General features: G+C 31.2%; 1 protein-coding gene across 1 annotated transcript; it reads left to right on the forward strand.

The window, feature by feature from the left end:
• The first annotated feature begins 47 nt into the window (after positions 1-47).
• LOC100805648 (ethylene-responsive transcription factor 13) lies at positions 48-1,172 on the forward strand. Its single transcript, XM_003528989.5, has one exon. The coding sequence runs from the start codon at positions 401-403 to the stop codon at positions 1,016-1,018; it is 618 nt and encodes a 205-aa protein (XP_003529037.1). The 5' UTR covers positions 48-400; the 3' UTR covers positions 1,019-1,172.
• Positions 1,173-15,555: the final 14,383 nt, after the last annotated feature.

A 15,555-nucleotide genomic window follows, 5' to 3' on the forward strand; every position in this document is an offset into this window, starting at 1 on the left:
CTTTTGGTCTCCACCAAAATTTTCCTTTTATAATATATATGACTATCTAAATATTCGTGTTAAAGGTTTTTATGACTTTTTTATTTAAAAAAGCAAAGATAACGTCATATCAACTAACCACACGTGGGGAAGAATCTTCCACTTCAACATTCAATGCTATTTTCAAATACTCTTGTAGCTTCAAAGAAACATCACACAAACGAAAACAATATTAAAGAAATAATTAGCATCACGTTGTTCAAACTATGTTTCTATAGTTACAACGAATACATAAAAAAATATACAACTCCAGAACCCAGTGGTATAAATACACAACGCATTATTCTTCATAGTGCTTCAAGAATAAAAAAAGATAACCCCAAAATCAGAAAAAACCATCGTCTTCATCACCATTCAAAACATGGCCACCACAATATCTTGTGATTTCTCTTCAATGGAATCTATTCAACACTATCTTCTTGAGCCTGAACACGATTCCAACGCTCTCATGAACATTTCCAACCACGAAGTTTGCTATTCTGCAACGTACAATGCATTCCCAAGCCCTACGTTCAGCTTGGAGGGTGTCGTCCATGATGCAAACGATTCCTTAGCATGCAAAAGAGAACACCCTAGGGAGGAGCGTGAAGTTCACGCGCCACCGGTATGGAAGCATTACCGGGGTGTGAGGCGTAGGACTTGGGGCAAGTTCGCGGCAGAGATAAGGGATCCAAAGAAGAATGGTGCAAGGATTTGGCTAGGCACTTATGAAACTGAAGAAGCAGCGGGTTTAGCTTATGATAGAGCTGCTTTCAAAATGCGTGGCAGCAAAGCTAAGTTAAATTTTCCTCATCTCATTGGCTCTCACGCGCCTCCGCAGCCAGTGAGAGTGACAAAGGCTTTGAAGCGAAACTCGCCAGAGAAGAGGAAAAATTTGGCTGACTTGTTAAACAGGTTGGCCAAGAATAGAAGCCAAATACTTATACAGGTGCTTGAAATGGGTTTACATGCAAATTATGTCAATGTTGAACAATGGTAGAGTAAGTTGAATGTGTTATGTTGTGGTGCCATTAATATAAGGTTCTAGGTGTTTTTTTTTTTTTTCAAGAACTGTATACAGTTGTTTGTTTCCGTAGTTTGGATTTTTTCAATGATTTTTGCTTACACTCCTTGATGAAATTCAGGGGGTGAAATATACGTTTGCTTCTACTCATCAAATATAAAAATCGTAATATATATAGGGGTATATATCATGTCATAAAAACAATAGTAGGAAAAAATATTATGCCAATTTCTTAGGTGAGATATGGCATAATTCCTTTTAATAGGTTCCATAAATTATTAAACTAGAAATAATATTTTTTTTGAGAAGTTGACATATATATATATATATATATATATATATATATATATATATATATATATATATATAAGGCTGTGATAAAAAAATTAAATAAGTAAATTCTTTTTGAGAAGTTGTTATTAATTATTTGATTTTTAAAAATAGATAGTTCTATTAAATTAAATATGATTAAAAAATCGAAACCGATTCACAATAACTCTTAAGCATCCAAGCCTAGGATGGTTAATTATCTCAAAATGTTAATTTAATTTGCACATTACCATAACCTAAACATATTAAATTAGCTATCATCATAAAAACATATCAAATTATCTTATAAAAACAATGATAAAATGAATAAATAAAATCAAAATATTAAAATATTCTAAATAATAATAAATTGAAAATTTACGATCACAAGTCCCATAGCTCGTGGGACTTGAGTCACAATAACAAACCTTCGTGCAAACTCGAGTTTGCACTAGTCAGATTCAAGTCTAGCAATAAAACTTGAGTGCCTTAATTCTGAACTCTGAGTCACACAACTCATTTTCCCTAATTTCTCTTGTTTTATGATCCTAAGCCTATGTTTATTAATGTGGTTCACTAAACACTTAGACTCTCTAATTCAATTTTGAAACCCTAGAATGAATCATGTGGCTTAGCTTAAAACAGACGAGCAGGGACCAGAGTTTGCAAAAATACTAAGTTCTTGGACATATTTCTTCAAGTGTCTTTATTTTTTCATTCCTTTTGCCTTTGGCTTTGGCTTTACTTATGATAGGGAGTGTTTTGATAGTTGGCATTGTCATTATCAAAACTCTTCATTAAGCTTCTTTATCAACTGATATACAAAGCTAGGGATCGGAGTTTAGAGTTGCTCTTGTGTTTACAATTGAAACATCACTCTATATATAACAAAATTAATGCTAAAAAATCATTTAGGTTCGCAACCAAACTCACCATTGTCAGGCTCACAATACAAATCATATCTAGAAATGAAATCATAAAAAATAATTAAAAATACACTCAAACTTGAACGCATAGGAGAGAGTTGATTTGCCCTAGAAAGGCTTAATCTGTGACAGAAAGGCTCAATTTGCGCCAGAGGTTCAATTTGTGTTGGACAAGCTCTATTTGTGCCCGAGAGACATAATTTAATTTGCTACAGGGAGGCATCAAATCATACCACCAAATCCCATCTTGGTTGGAGATGTGGCAGAGTGTTTGTGAACACGCCAGAGTCTTGGTCATGGTTGTGGCAGAGATCGTTCTACGAAGTAGAGAGAGCGTTTTTTTCCTTTCGCGCATGAGAGAGAACATAAGATTGATCTTTGAGGTTGAATCTCTAAGTGGATGTATGATTGAGTAGCTGTTGCGAATAAATTTGTATGCTTACGATTCAAGTCATCATGTAATCAATTATAATTTTAATAATAAAGTATTATTTTATTTTCGTTGTCATATTTCACTATTTGATTAAACAGTGCATTTGATAATATCCTTGATTAAAATTAAAGACTTGTTATTATAATAGAGATTATGATAGAGAAATAAGTCTGTTCTAATTTTAATCTAAACCGTTCTTGATCATGATTATTGTAAATAGGATATCAATAATCTGAATAGATTAATATATATGTGATAGTATTTATTGGATAAATATTAATGGATCTCATTTATTAATTTGCATATATAGATGAGTCACATGTTGATGTGATCATTGAACGAACTCAATTGAAATTTTCTAATGGTTAAAATTTACCATAAACTGTTAATAGAAAATTCTCAAGAAGAGGTATAATAGCTTTCTTTGACCTGGGATTGTCATAGTAATTAATAGGTTATTTGTTGTATTTTGATTCTAGACACCTAATGCTTCAGAGCATTTGTTGAATGGATATTGGATATGATTAAATACCTGTAGAATTAATGATTGATCAAGAAGGAATCCATCAACTCTTGGTAATGAGTTTGAGCTCTATGAATAAAAATTATATCCTAGTCAGGAAAATTAAATGAAAGAAAAAATGAGTTTCTTAAGTCATTATGAGTTAACTCAAAAGCGTTTGATAGTAATACCATGCTCTAGAGTTAACCTAGAGCGGTAAAGATGGAAGAAATTATTACAATACTCTTCTAATGATTCTTGAAAGTAAAATGCTACTTCATGCTATTCGGACGTTAAGGAGTGTTGCTAGACGCCTACCTTGATTAATATATTAATTTGATTAATATATTACCGGCTTAGTATTAAACCTACGAGGTCACACACAAACGAGTGTTCTAATCTCTGTTAAAGAAATTATTTTAATATTTGATGATTAATTAAATTAGAGAATTTAATATGATCAAATGATTAATTGATTTCAAAAGGTGGAATATTATTATACTTTTGCTAGCACTAAAAATATAAACAATATGAAAGATTTGATGAAAGAAGAAAAACAAACATGTATAATTTTGTATTTGGAATTTGGGTTTAAAAGGCGATTAGATACAAGTTTGACTTGATCAATTATTATTTCAATTTTAATTGCTAAATGGTTAACAATAAAAGGTAACAAGAAATAATATAGCTTAGAAAAAGATATTATCAATAATGATTTTGATTTGATCAGAAATTTGATATCCTTAGCGTGCTATAAATAAAGCCTTGGACTGCATGTTGAAACGCTGCTGAAAACGTCACTTCTCTATTCTTATTTTTCCACCTGTCAAAGTTGTTGACGAATCGAGGTTAGTCTTGGTGTGTATACACGTAGAGTCTTCACACTATTGAAGATTTTTTTTTTTTTGCTTCAAGAGCTCATCAACGGGTACGTTCTTTGTATGTCATCTATTTATAATATAATTTTAAATACAAAACAGATCCTTTTATTTTGCAATGTGTGTTTTTGAGCACCTATTTTCCTTCAATTGGTATCAGAGCAAGGTTCTTTTGTATTTAAATTATATTTAACAAAAATTTGAAAAAGTTTCAATTTTTCTTTACTTACACGTAATGTTGCCTGTTATAATTGTTATATATCTAAATGATAAATAGGTTTGTCATATGATTTATCTTACATATTAAATTGTTTAATCATAAGGAATGACCTGATTACCAGGGGACTTATGGGAAAAAGATAAATTGAGACATATGATGTAATTGTGCGTAATTATATAATTGTTATATATTTAAATGATAAATAGGTTTGTCATCTGATTTATCTTACATAAATTGTTTAATCATAAGGAACGATCTGATTACCAGGGGACTTATGGGAAAAAGATAAATTGAGACATATGATGTAATTGTGCGCAATTATATAATTGTTATATATCTAAATGATAAATAGGTTTGTCACCTGATTTATCTTACATATTAAATTGTTTAATCATAAGGAATGACCTGATTACTAGGAGACTTATAGGAAAAAGATAAATTGAGACATGTGATGTAATTTTTTTAATGATTAATAATAAGGAATGACCTGACGAACAAAAGACTTATAATTAATAATTACTTTTCTTCTCGCATAAGATGCATATTTTTTTTTAGAAATTAATTTTATACTGAGTGCCTAGACAACTTAGGGAAGTATTACAATTAATTTATTGATATCAATAGGATTGTCCTGACAACCAGGAACTTATGTGATATGATATTTCTTATTTTGATTTGAAAAATGTATATGATACATTGTTTTAGTATGTGTATGAGAAACGGTTTGATAACCAAGTGGCTCACTCATAATTTTTGAGAGGCCCTGTTTAGATCCTCATTTGCTGAAAATGAAAAGGTTGGACCCCATGTTCTTAAGATGATTGATCTCATAGAACAACTTGAGAAGTTGGGGTGCACTCTTGGGAAAGAGCTTTCTCAAGATTTGATTCTGCAATCATTTTCTTATTCATTTTCACAATTTAGTGTGAATTTCAACATGAATAAGATGAGTTGTGATTTGCATGAGATGCTTAATTTGCTAATTGATTATGAGAATCAAATTGCTTCTGAGAATAAGAAAGGAACTGTCATGGTAGTTGGCAAGAGCTCCAAGAAGAAAGGCAAAGTACCAAAAGGGAAGCATCTTGGACCTAAGGGTGGTATGACCAAACCCAAGAACAAAAGGAACAAGATTGACCAAACTGATGCTGAATGTTTCTTCTATAAGGAGAAAGGTCATTGGAAGAGAAATTGCAAGAAGTATCTTGATTCTTTGAAAAACAAGAAACAAGATAAGACATTAATGAAAAATGTTTTCATGATTTCTTTAACTGTCACTGATTCTTCAATGTGGGTATTAGATACAAGCAGTAGTTTTAATATTTGTAATACGTTGCAAGGGACTATAGATAACTAGATGGTTGAAGAAAGGAGAAATAAATCTACAAGTAGGGAATGGAGCAAATGTTGCCGCCTTAGCTTTAGGATCAGTTTCTTTAATAATGCATACTGACAAAGTACCAGTATTGGAAGATTGTTATTATGTTCCGAAATTTATTACTTCAATTTTCATGTTGGACAAGCGAGGTTTTCACATTATCTTTAATGATAACATTTGCTCATTTTATCATGACGATGATTTATATGTGAATAGTTATCTCCAACGCGACATCTATGTCTTACTCGATGTGAATCATAACTCGATTATGCAGGTTTCTTCTAGTTTCAAAAGAAAAGGAGATAATATAGTAAATAAAACATATCTTTGGCATTGTAGGCTAGGTCACATTGGCGAGAAAAGAATTAACAAGTTGGACAAGGAAGGTTACCTTGATAATTATGATTATGAATCACATGAAACTTGTGAATCTTGTCTCAAAGGAAAAATGACTAAATCTCCATTTATTGGAAGTGGAGAAAGAGCTTCTGAATTATTGGGACTAATTCATGCATATGTTTGTGGGCCCATGAAGATTCAAGCCAAAGGAGGATATTCTTATTTTATCACCTTCACTGATGATATGTCTAGATATGGATTTTTGTATCTTATGAAACATAAATCTAAATCAATTGAAATGTTTAAAAGATTTCGTAGTGAAGTTGAAACACAAACTGGTAAGAGTATCAAAATGCTTAGATCTGATAGAGGAGGAGAATATCTTAGTGATAAATTTATTGACTATCTAAAGGAGAATGTGATTCTCTCTCAGTGGACATCTCCGGGAACACCACAACACAATGGTGTATATGAAAGAAGAAATCGAACCTTACTAGATATGGTTAGATCCATGATGGGGTTCACCGATCTTCCATTAAACTTATGGGGATATGCTTTAGAAGCAACAACCTACTTGCTAAATAAAGTTCCTACAAAAGCAGTTTCCAACTCCATATGAGATATGGAAAGGAAAGAAACCAAGTCTTAAACACATCAAGGTCTGGGGTTGCCTTGCTTATGTTAAAAGATTGCAAATAGATGAACTTGAGGTAAGGTCTGATAAGTGTAGATTCATTGGTTATCCTAAAGAAACAATGGGATATTATTTCTACCAACCTTCCAACCATAAAGTGTTTGTGGCAAGAGGAGCAACTTTTTTTTGGAAAGAGAGTTTCTTGTAGAAGGAAACCATGGTACAAAAATTGAACTTGATGAGACTCAAGTCACCAATGATAACATAACTCAAGAACATGAGATGGAAACCGAGAGGCCTTTCTTTGATATTTTGAAATTAGGACAAAGCTCTTTAACTCAAACGATTATGGCTCAAGAACTAGCTATTGTTCAAGAACAAGTCGTTGTTCAAGAAGAAGTTGGAACATTCATTTTAATAAGACAATCGAAAAGTTCGAGTTTGTTAAATGTGAGGAAGAGCCATGTGTTTACAAAAAGGTCAGTGGGAGTGCAATTATTTTCTTAGTGTTATATGTAGATGACATATTACTAATTGGAAATGACATACCAACATTGCAAGGCACAAAGATTTGGCTATTAGAACAATTCTCCATGAAGGATTTGGGAGAAACAACCTATATTCTAGGTATAAAAATTTATAGAGATAGATCTAATAGGTTGCTTGGACTCTCCCAATCTATGTACATTGATACTATCTTAAAGAGATATAACATGGATAATTCCAAACAAGGCTATTTGCCTGTAGGTGTTGGAATTACTCTTAGTAGGGAGAACTGTCCAACAACTCCTGAAGAAAGAGAACACACGAGTAGAGTACCATATGCTAGTGCAGCGGGAGCTATCATGTACACCATGACTTATACACGTCATGATGTCGCTTATGCACTAGGTGTAACTAGTTGATATCAAGCAAACCTTGGTGAGGAACATTGAAAAGTGGTTAAGACCATACTTAAGTACTTAAGAAGAACTAAAGACCAATTCCTCATTTATGGAGACTCTGAATTGAAACTGAGGGGTTATACTAATGCAAGCTTTGCATCTGACAAAGATGATAGCAAATCCATTTCAGGATATGTTTTCACTTTAATGGTGGTGTAGTAAGTTGGAAAAGTTCCAAGCAAGCTACGATAACATATTCAACTACTGAAGCATAATATATAGTGACAAGTGAAGCCGGTAAAGAAGCTGTTTGGATGAAAAGGTTCATATTTGAACTTGGTGTGGTTCCTTCAATAGAAGAGTCGGTCCCATTATTGTGCGACAATAATGGGGCTATTGCTCAAGCAAAGGAACCAAGATCACACCAAAAGTCCAAACATATTTTGCGAAAGTATCACTTGATTAGAGAGATAAAAGAACGTGGTGACGTTAAGATTGAAAAGGTAGATGGAAAGGAGAATGTAGCAGATCTCTTCATCAAGGCGCTTGGCATAAAAGAGTTTGACAAGCACAAATGGGAGTTAGGATTGAAGTTCATGAATGATTGGCTCTAGGAAAGTGGGAGATTGTTGGGAATAAATTTGTATGCCTATGATCCAAGTCATCATGTAATCAATTCTAATTTTAATAATAAAGTATTATTTTATTTTCATTGTCATATTTCACTATTTGATTAAATGGTGCATTTGATAATGTCCTTGATTAAAATTATAGACTTGTTATTATAATAGAAATTATGATAATGAGAAACAAGTTTGTTCTAATTTTAATCTAAACCGTTCTTGATCATAGGATTATTGTAAATAGGATATCAATAATCTGGATAGATTAATATATATGTGATAGTATTTATTGGATAAATATTAATAGATCTCATTTATTAATTTGCATATATAGATGAGACACATGTCGATGTGATCATTGAACTCACTCAATTGAAATTTTCTAATGGTTGAAATTTACCATAAACTGTGAATAGAAAATTCTCAAGAAGAGGTATAATAGCTTTCTTTAACCTGGAATTGTCATAGTAATTAACAGGTTATTTATTGTATTTTGATTTCGAACACCTAATGCTTCAGAGCATTTGTTGAATGGATATTGGATATGATATGATTAAATACCTATAGAATTAATAATTAATCAAGAAGGAATCCATCAACTCTTGGTAATGAGCTTGAGCTCTATGAATAAAAATTATATCCTGGCTAGGAAAATTAAATGAAAGAAGAAATGAGTTTATTAAGTCATTATGAGTTAACTCAAAAGCGTTTGACAGTAATATCATACTCTAGAGTTAACCTAGAACTGTAAAGATGAAAGAAATTATTACACTACTCTTCTAATGGTTCTTGAAAGTAAAATGCTACTTCATGCTATTCGAATGTTAAGGAGTGTTGCTAGATGCCTACCTTGATTAGTATATTAATTTGATTAATATATTATCGACTTAGTATTGAACCTATGGGATTACAGAAAAATGTGTTCTAATCTCAGTTAAAGAAATTATTTTAATATTTGATAATTAATTAAATTAGAGAATTTAATATGATCAAATGATTAATTGATTTCAAAAGGTGGAACATTATTATACTTTTGCTAGCACTAAAAATATAAACAATATGAAAGATTTGATGAAAAATGAGAAATAAACATGTATGATTTTGTATTTGGAATTTGGGTTGAAAAGGCGGCTAGATACAAGTTTGACTTGGTCAATTATCATTTCAATTTTAATTTCTAAATGGTTAGCAATAAAAGGTAACAAGAAATAATATAGCTTAAAAAAGGATAGTATCAATAATGATTTTGATTTGATCAGAGATTTGGTATCCTTAGTGTGCTATAAATAGAGCCTTGGACAACACGTTGAAATGTTGCTGAAAACATCACTTCTCTATTCTTATTTTTCCACCTATCAAAGTTGTTGACGAATAGAGGTCAATCTCAGTGTGGATACATATAGAGTCTTCACGCTATTGAAGAATTTTTTTTTTTTTGCTTCAAGAGCTCGTCAACAAGTACGCTCTTTATATGTCATCTGTTTATAATATAATTTTAAATACAAAACATATTCTTTTATTCCACAATGTGTATTTTTGAACACCTATTTTCCTTCAGTAGCAAGAGGGATCTCTAGAGTAGAGAGAACGTCATGTATGTGCAGTCACAGGATCCAAGAATTTTAAGTTGTAAGGGGATACACTTATATAAATTTGCAATGTTAATAATATATTATCATGTAACTTTTATTTTATTTATGTTTTTTTATTGGAATGGAATCTATAATTTTTATATAGATAAATATAATAGAGATAAGTTTTATGTTTTAAATAAATAAAAAAAGTTTAAAATTATGTCCCAAAATTATAAAAGATCAATATTTCTAAAGGACAACATGGATTTAAATTTAATAGCTAAAATATTAAAATAAAACCTTCAAACTAGAACCAAAATATAAGACCAAAATTATATTTTAACTCAAAAATTACTAAACAAGACTCCACATAAATGACTCATTTGAAAGACCAAAATGATCTCAAGTTAAAATGAAAACGAAAAAACATCTTTTAAAAAGTAAATTATGCTATCTTTAATGAACACAAAAGTAATGGATTTTCACTCAATAAATATAACATTAAAATAGAAAAATTTAAAGAATATTTTGTAAAAAAATAAGGACAATTATTCAAAACTGCGAGTAAAAATACTAATATGTAATATATTACATATAGTTAATGAGATGAGTAAAGTATAATAATAATAATATATAAAATAACGAGAAATCAGTAAAACTTATTGGAGGCAATTGTCCCCATTATTGTGAGTGTAGATCCGTCCTTGGTCATGTTTAATAACTGAGGTTGGAACACTGAGCAAAAATAAATAGAGGTGTGAAAGGGAAAACATTGAACAAATGAAAGGTTACAGAAGGTTGAACATGAAGAATACTTTGGAACATGAAAGAGATGAGAGATTCTTCATTGTTGGAGAAAAAAAAGAATAAAAGTTCTAAGTGCGATGAAATGTTTACACTACTAATTTTTTTTTTAGAAAAGTTTAAAAAAATATTTAAGATTAGTTGTATAGAAGTTTTAAAATGTCACATTATAAAAAGTCATGATTTTTTTAGATCGATTATATCCGTTCTAAAAAGTTCTATTTTTAGAATGACTATTTTGCAACCATTCTAAAAGATAACATTTTAAAATAATTCTTTCTTGCAATCGATCTAAAATGTCAACCTTTGAGATTCGTTGTAGGAAAGAATCATTGTAAAAAGTTATACTTTAAATAACAGTCTTTTTAGAAACCGTTCTAAAAAAGTGAACGAGATATATTGATTATGACTATAACTGATCTAAAAAGTTTTTATTTTTTTATATATGTCTTATATTTCTTTTTTTTTTTCTTGTAAACAAAATCACAACCAAACATATATACCATAACACAAACAAGTTGATCCACAACTTATGTTTCATTGACATATAAAAACAAAATGTAGTATACACTACTACTACTAATTAATAGCAAATAAACTATAGTCAAACTTTCTAAACAAATTCTTCTACTTATTACACCTTAATATATACAAAAAATAGATTTATCACAACCTTATATATGTGTTAGCATATAACAACATAAGTACTCATTGGGTTCTAACTACATAAATAAGTTTACATATTGACAACCTTGAGAAAATAATTTTCCCAACAATATCAAATGTCAACAATACTGTCAATAGGCATTGGAGCCCGATTGATGAGCACCTATAATTTCAAAAAAAAAACAATAAAATATTAGTTCAAGAAATAAAAACAAAGCATAACTAATCCGACTTGTTGAAAATTTCCTTACGTCTTTCAATGAATCAACAAGATGTGTAGTGACAATGGTGAGCATATGGTGCATGATATAATAGCCACACTCATAACCCCCCAGATTGTGTTTCACACTACAAATGAACATCAAATTTGAATATAATTAGTAACTATTTAAGTATTATATATTTTTAATTGATAGTCGGTTTGAAAACTACTTACGCAGGGAAAAATCCATTTAGACTTCCTTCTACTTGTTTACTGTAAACCCACCAACCTTTGATATCCATCCATAGCACTAAATAACATAAGAAAAAAATCATGTGAATTACATTATAGTTTTTTTTTGGAGTTATAGATACATGAGAAAAGAAATGTTTTAGAAATAAAAACATACGATTCAACGTTGATGTCCTTCTGGCTTAATGAACACAATAACACCACAACATTTTCCTTAGGACAAAGAATCAACAATTGCCAATGGCTCCTACATTACAGATAATTTGAAATAACTTATAAATTAGCTAGAACTTACGAATGAAAGTAAGGTGCTAAGTAACACTGCATTTTGCCTTCATGTAGCCTATTTTGCAAATAGCTTTGAATGTCCTCTATCTTATTCCCAACATTCTAAATGGATTGTGGGTCCATGAATCCATAAACATGTGCATCCTCTATATTAGTACATAAGTAATGAAGATATCTAAGATATACATAAATGTTAATTATAAAATTGATTCTTTATTAATTATCATATTTACAAATGAAATATACTTACATCAACCAGAATTGTGTAACCAAGATGTTAAGCATCTGTTCACCCATATATACTTCCAAGAGATCCTTTTGTGCAATATAAAATGGGATGCCAGAGAGGAGGCCTAATACATTAGGATCCCAAGGTAGATCTATAGAATTTTTAATTTTAGTTGTTACCATGAATAAATGTTCAAGTGAATCAACTTAAGGTTCCAACCTTTTTTTTTGGAACATCTTTGCTACATCCCTCCCTAGTCTAAATAATAAAGGTAAAAAATATTAGTAATCATGATTAAGTCATTACAACTATAATATGAAAAAGACATAACTAAATAATTGATTACGAATACCTTAGCTGAAATAGAATTGACGAGTCTTCTTGGCCACTGAATGAAATTATTGGGGGCGTACCCCACTGTTTGAAATCACAGGGTTGATATAAATGAAAAACCAATTATAAATCAAGTTCATTTTTTTAAAATTGAATTTCACACCTCCTAGTTTATAGAAGAAATATTGAATGAAAAAAGCACCATTGTTAGGGTGCTAGTGTACAATCTAGTCGTGGCTTCTCTGTAATTTTGTTCCTTATTGATTTATCTACATGTTAGCTAGACATCTTAAAATCAATTTACAATGTTGAATGCTAAGTCTTCTAGTACTTGAGTAACATTCTAATATTGTTTTCCCTACATCTTGCAAAAGATATTTGGTGTAAGATCCCAATTTTCTCAGGTTGGAAAGTCCTATGTAGAAATTGTATGTGTTTGTTGATATGGAGAGTAGTAGTATTATTCTTAGTGTAATCATACATATAAGACATAAAATCATCATTAGACAGTTAGGTGACCTAGATTTAAGTCCCGAATCTAAGGAATAGTGGTTTAGATATAAAGAACCCTTAGTCAAACTATCAATCAACTATAGTTTAGAAAGTCAAACTAAGGATATCCTTCATGAATGATAGTTTAGTAATTAAAGATTTTTAGGCTAAGCAGAAAGATTTAGACAGATTAATGGAAGTTTAAAACATGTATGTGTCTAGATGTGGGAAACCATTAATTCAAATGATTAAGGAAAAAGAGAATTACTTTCTCATTATCTTTAATTATTTTTAGTCAAGACTAATAGAAGAGATTAATAAATGAAATTATCACTCTAGAATTAATTTAGAAGTGAGAATTAATTAAGGACTAATTGAGAGCTTAAGTCCTTAAGTGTGATTAGTTTGAATAGGAAAAATAGAGGAAAAAACCTATGTGGATCCACATACGGGCCCCCCACTTAACCTAACCCTTCCCTCTATAAAAGAGAAACAAACCTCCCCCCTTTGTTTGTGTTGGTTGTCCAAGGAGAGAGGATAGAGAGTTCTTTGCTTTTTCTTCTTCTTCTCATCCTCCATCGTTGAGGGCTTAAGTTCTTGGAGGTCTAGGTGAGTTTTCTCAACCTCTTCCTTTGCTCATGAACATTTTCTTATTCTCTTGAAGCTGGAATGCTCATCTCCTTCTCTTTCTCTTTCATTCTCCATTTTCATGATTAGGAAGGATTGATCCAAGTTTCTAGCTTAGCTCAAACTCTCTTCTTTGCTTCATTGAGTCAACAAAGATTTAAGGGAGGAGTATTTCATTTCTTAGGACCCATACTATGTTTCTAGGTCCTTGAACTTCACTTATATGATGAATTTGCATGTTTAACACAAGTCCTGTATCTTTGTAACTATGGTACCGTGAATGCTACAAATTAAATTTCTGAATTTTGGGTTCAAATTTGAGTTCCGTAACTCCAAAAGCCTAGTAAAGCACATATGATATGTCTCATTTTGATTTGTTTAGACTTGGGAAATTAATTTTCAAGTTAGGGCAATATATATCATTTTCATGCTCTATTTTCGTAGGTTTTGAATTTGGAGTTGGAATATGTTGATATAGATCACAAAATCGAACTTTTTAGGTCCAAGAACCCAAGGTTAGACATAAAATACATCCCATTTGAGTTAGTATAGCCTATGGAACCATAATTTCAAGTTTTGTGCTCTTTTGGTAAATCCTGCACTGTTTTGAACGGTGTGCATATGGTCTTGTTTTTTTGTAGATTTTACCATGGAATTGATTTTCTCATATTTAAAAACAGGGTTTGATATAAAATTTGCATGAAATGGATTTCTACAACTCTTGGAATTTAGGAAACAAGTTTGTAAGCTTTAGAGGCCAAGTGCAGGACATTTTCATAATTTGACCAAATGGGAGTGGAATTGAAGGATTTTGAGTCCAAAAATGAATTCCTTAGATCCAAAAACCTTGAGAAACACATATGGTATGTCTCAATTGGATTTCTACATCAATGAGAATCTTGTTTTTAAAAGCGGGTGATTAGACGCAATTCCAAATAAGAAAGTGTTTGTATGTGTAGAATTGTATGGAAATTGGGATATAGCTTATGGAATTAATTGCTTGCTTTGATTGATTATTATTATATGGAATTTCTATGATTAAATGTGTAAAACCAAGTGAGTGTGACCACTTGGCAAGGCATGTTGCATGATTTGGATTGTTATGATTAAATCACTACTAGAAAAAGTGTTTTTTTACATCGGTTTTATCAAAACCAAAATATGGTGACATATTCCTAAATAAATAGAGATCATTAACATCAGTTTTTTTTTTTTAAAAAAAAATAGGTGTTATGTTTTAAGGTTAACATTGGTTTTTATTAAAATCGATGTTGTTTGATGGTTAATAACATTGGTTTTTCAAAAACCAATGTTAACCTCAAAACATAACATTGGTTTTAATAAAAACCAATGTTGGTGTGTGTGTGCTAGATATTTCACTGTGCTCTTTCTTTTTGTTCACACTCATATAGAAGACCCTTCAAAATCCTTATGAGGTTCTTCCAATGCTCTCCTCACACTCTCTGGACTCCTATAAGCAAACAAACGCAAGAAGCCCCAACAACCCTTCCTCAATCTCCTTGAATTGCGAGAAAAACTCGAGAAGTTTCTACGGTCCAGATCCGCACTGATGTTTCTCATGTAGATCTTCTTTTGTGTGTAGTTTCAAATTGACAAGGACAGAGCCGCCGTCGCTAGTGCCATCTACGGCAGATTGCTAACTAGACCGATGGATGCCAACTGACATGCCGTCATGCGATTGTTGTTCTGCTTCTACGGCTCCTTGAGGGTGTTGCGCTTGCCACAATGCATCTTGTAGATATGAAGCCATAGCCGCATTGTTGTGCTTGGATTTAATTAGAAGATTTGGTCGTGTACTTCAGAGATCAGATTCCCACGTACCAGCTGATCTTATGAGATGACTCAAGATAACAACCTCAAAGAAATATGTCAAAAATCTATAAACTGCCTTTTGTAAGT

Source organism: Glycine max, chromosome 7, assembly GCF_000004515.6.
Source record: "Glycine max cultivar Williams 82 chromosome 7, Glycine_max_v4.0, whole genome shotgun sequence".
Classification (NCBI taxonomy): Eukaryota; Viridiplantae; Streptophyta; class Magnoliopsida; order Fabales; family Fabaceae; genus Glycine; species Glycine max.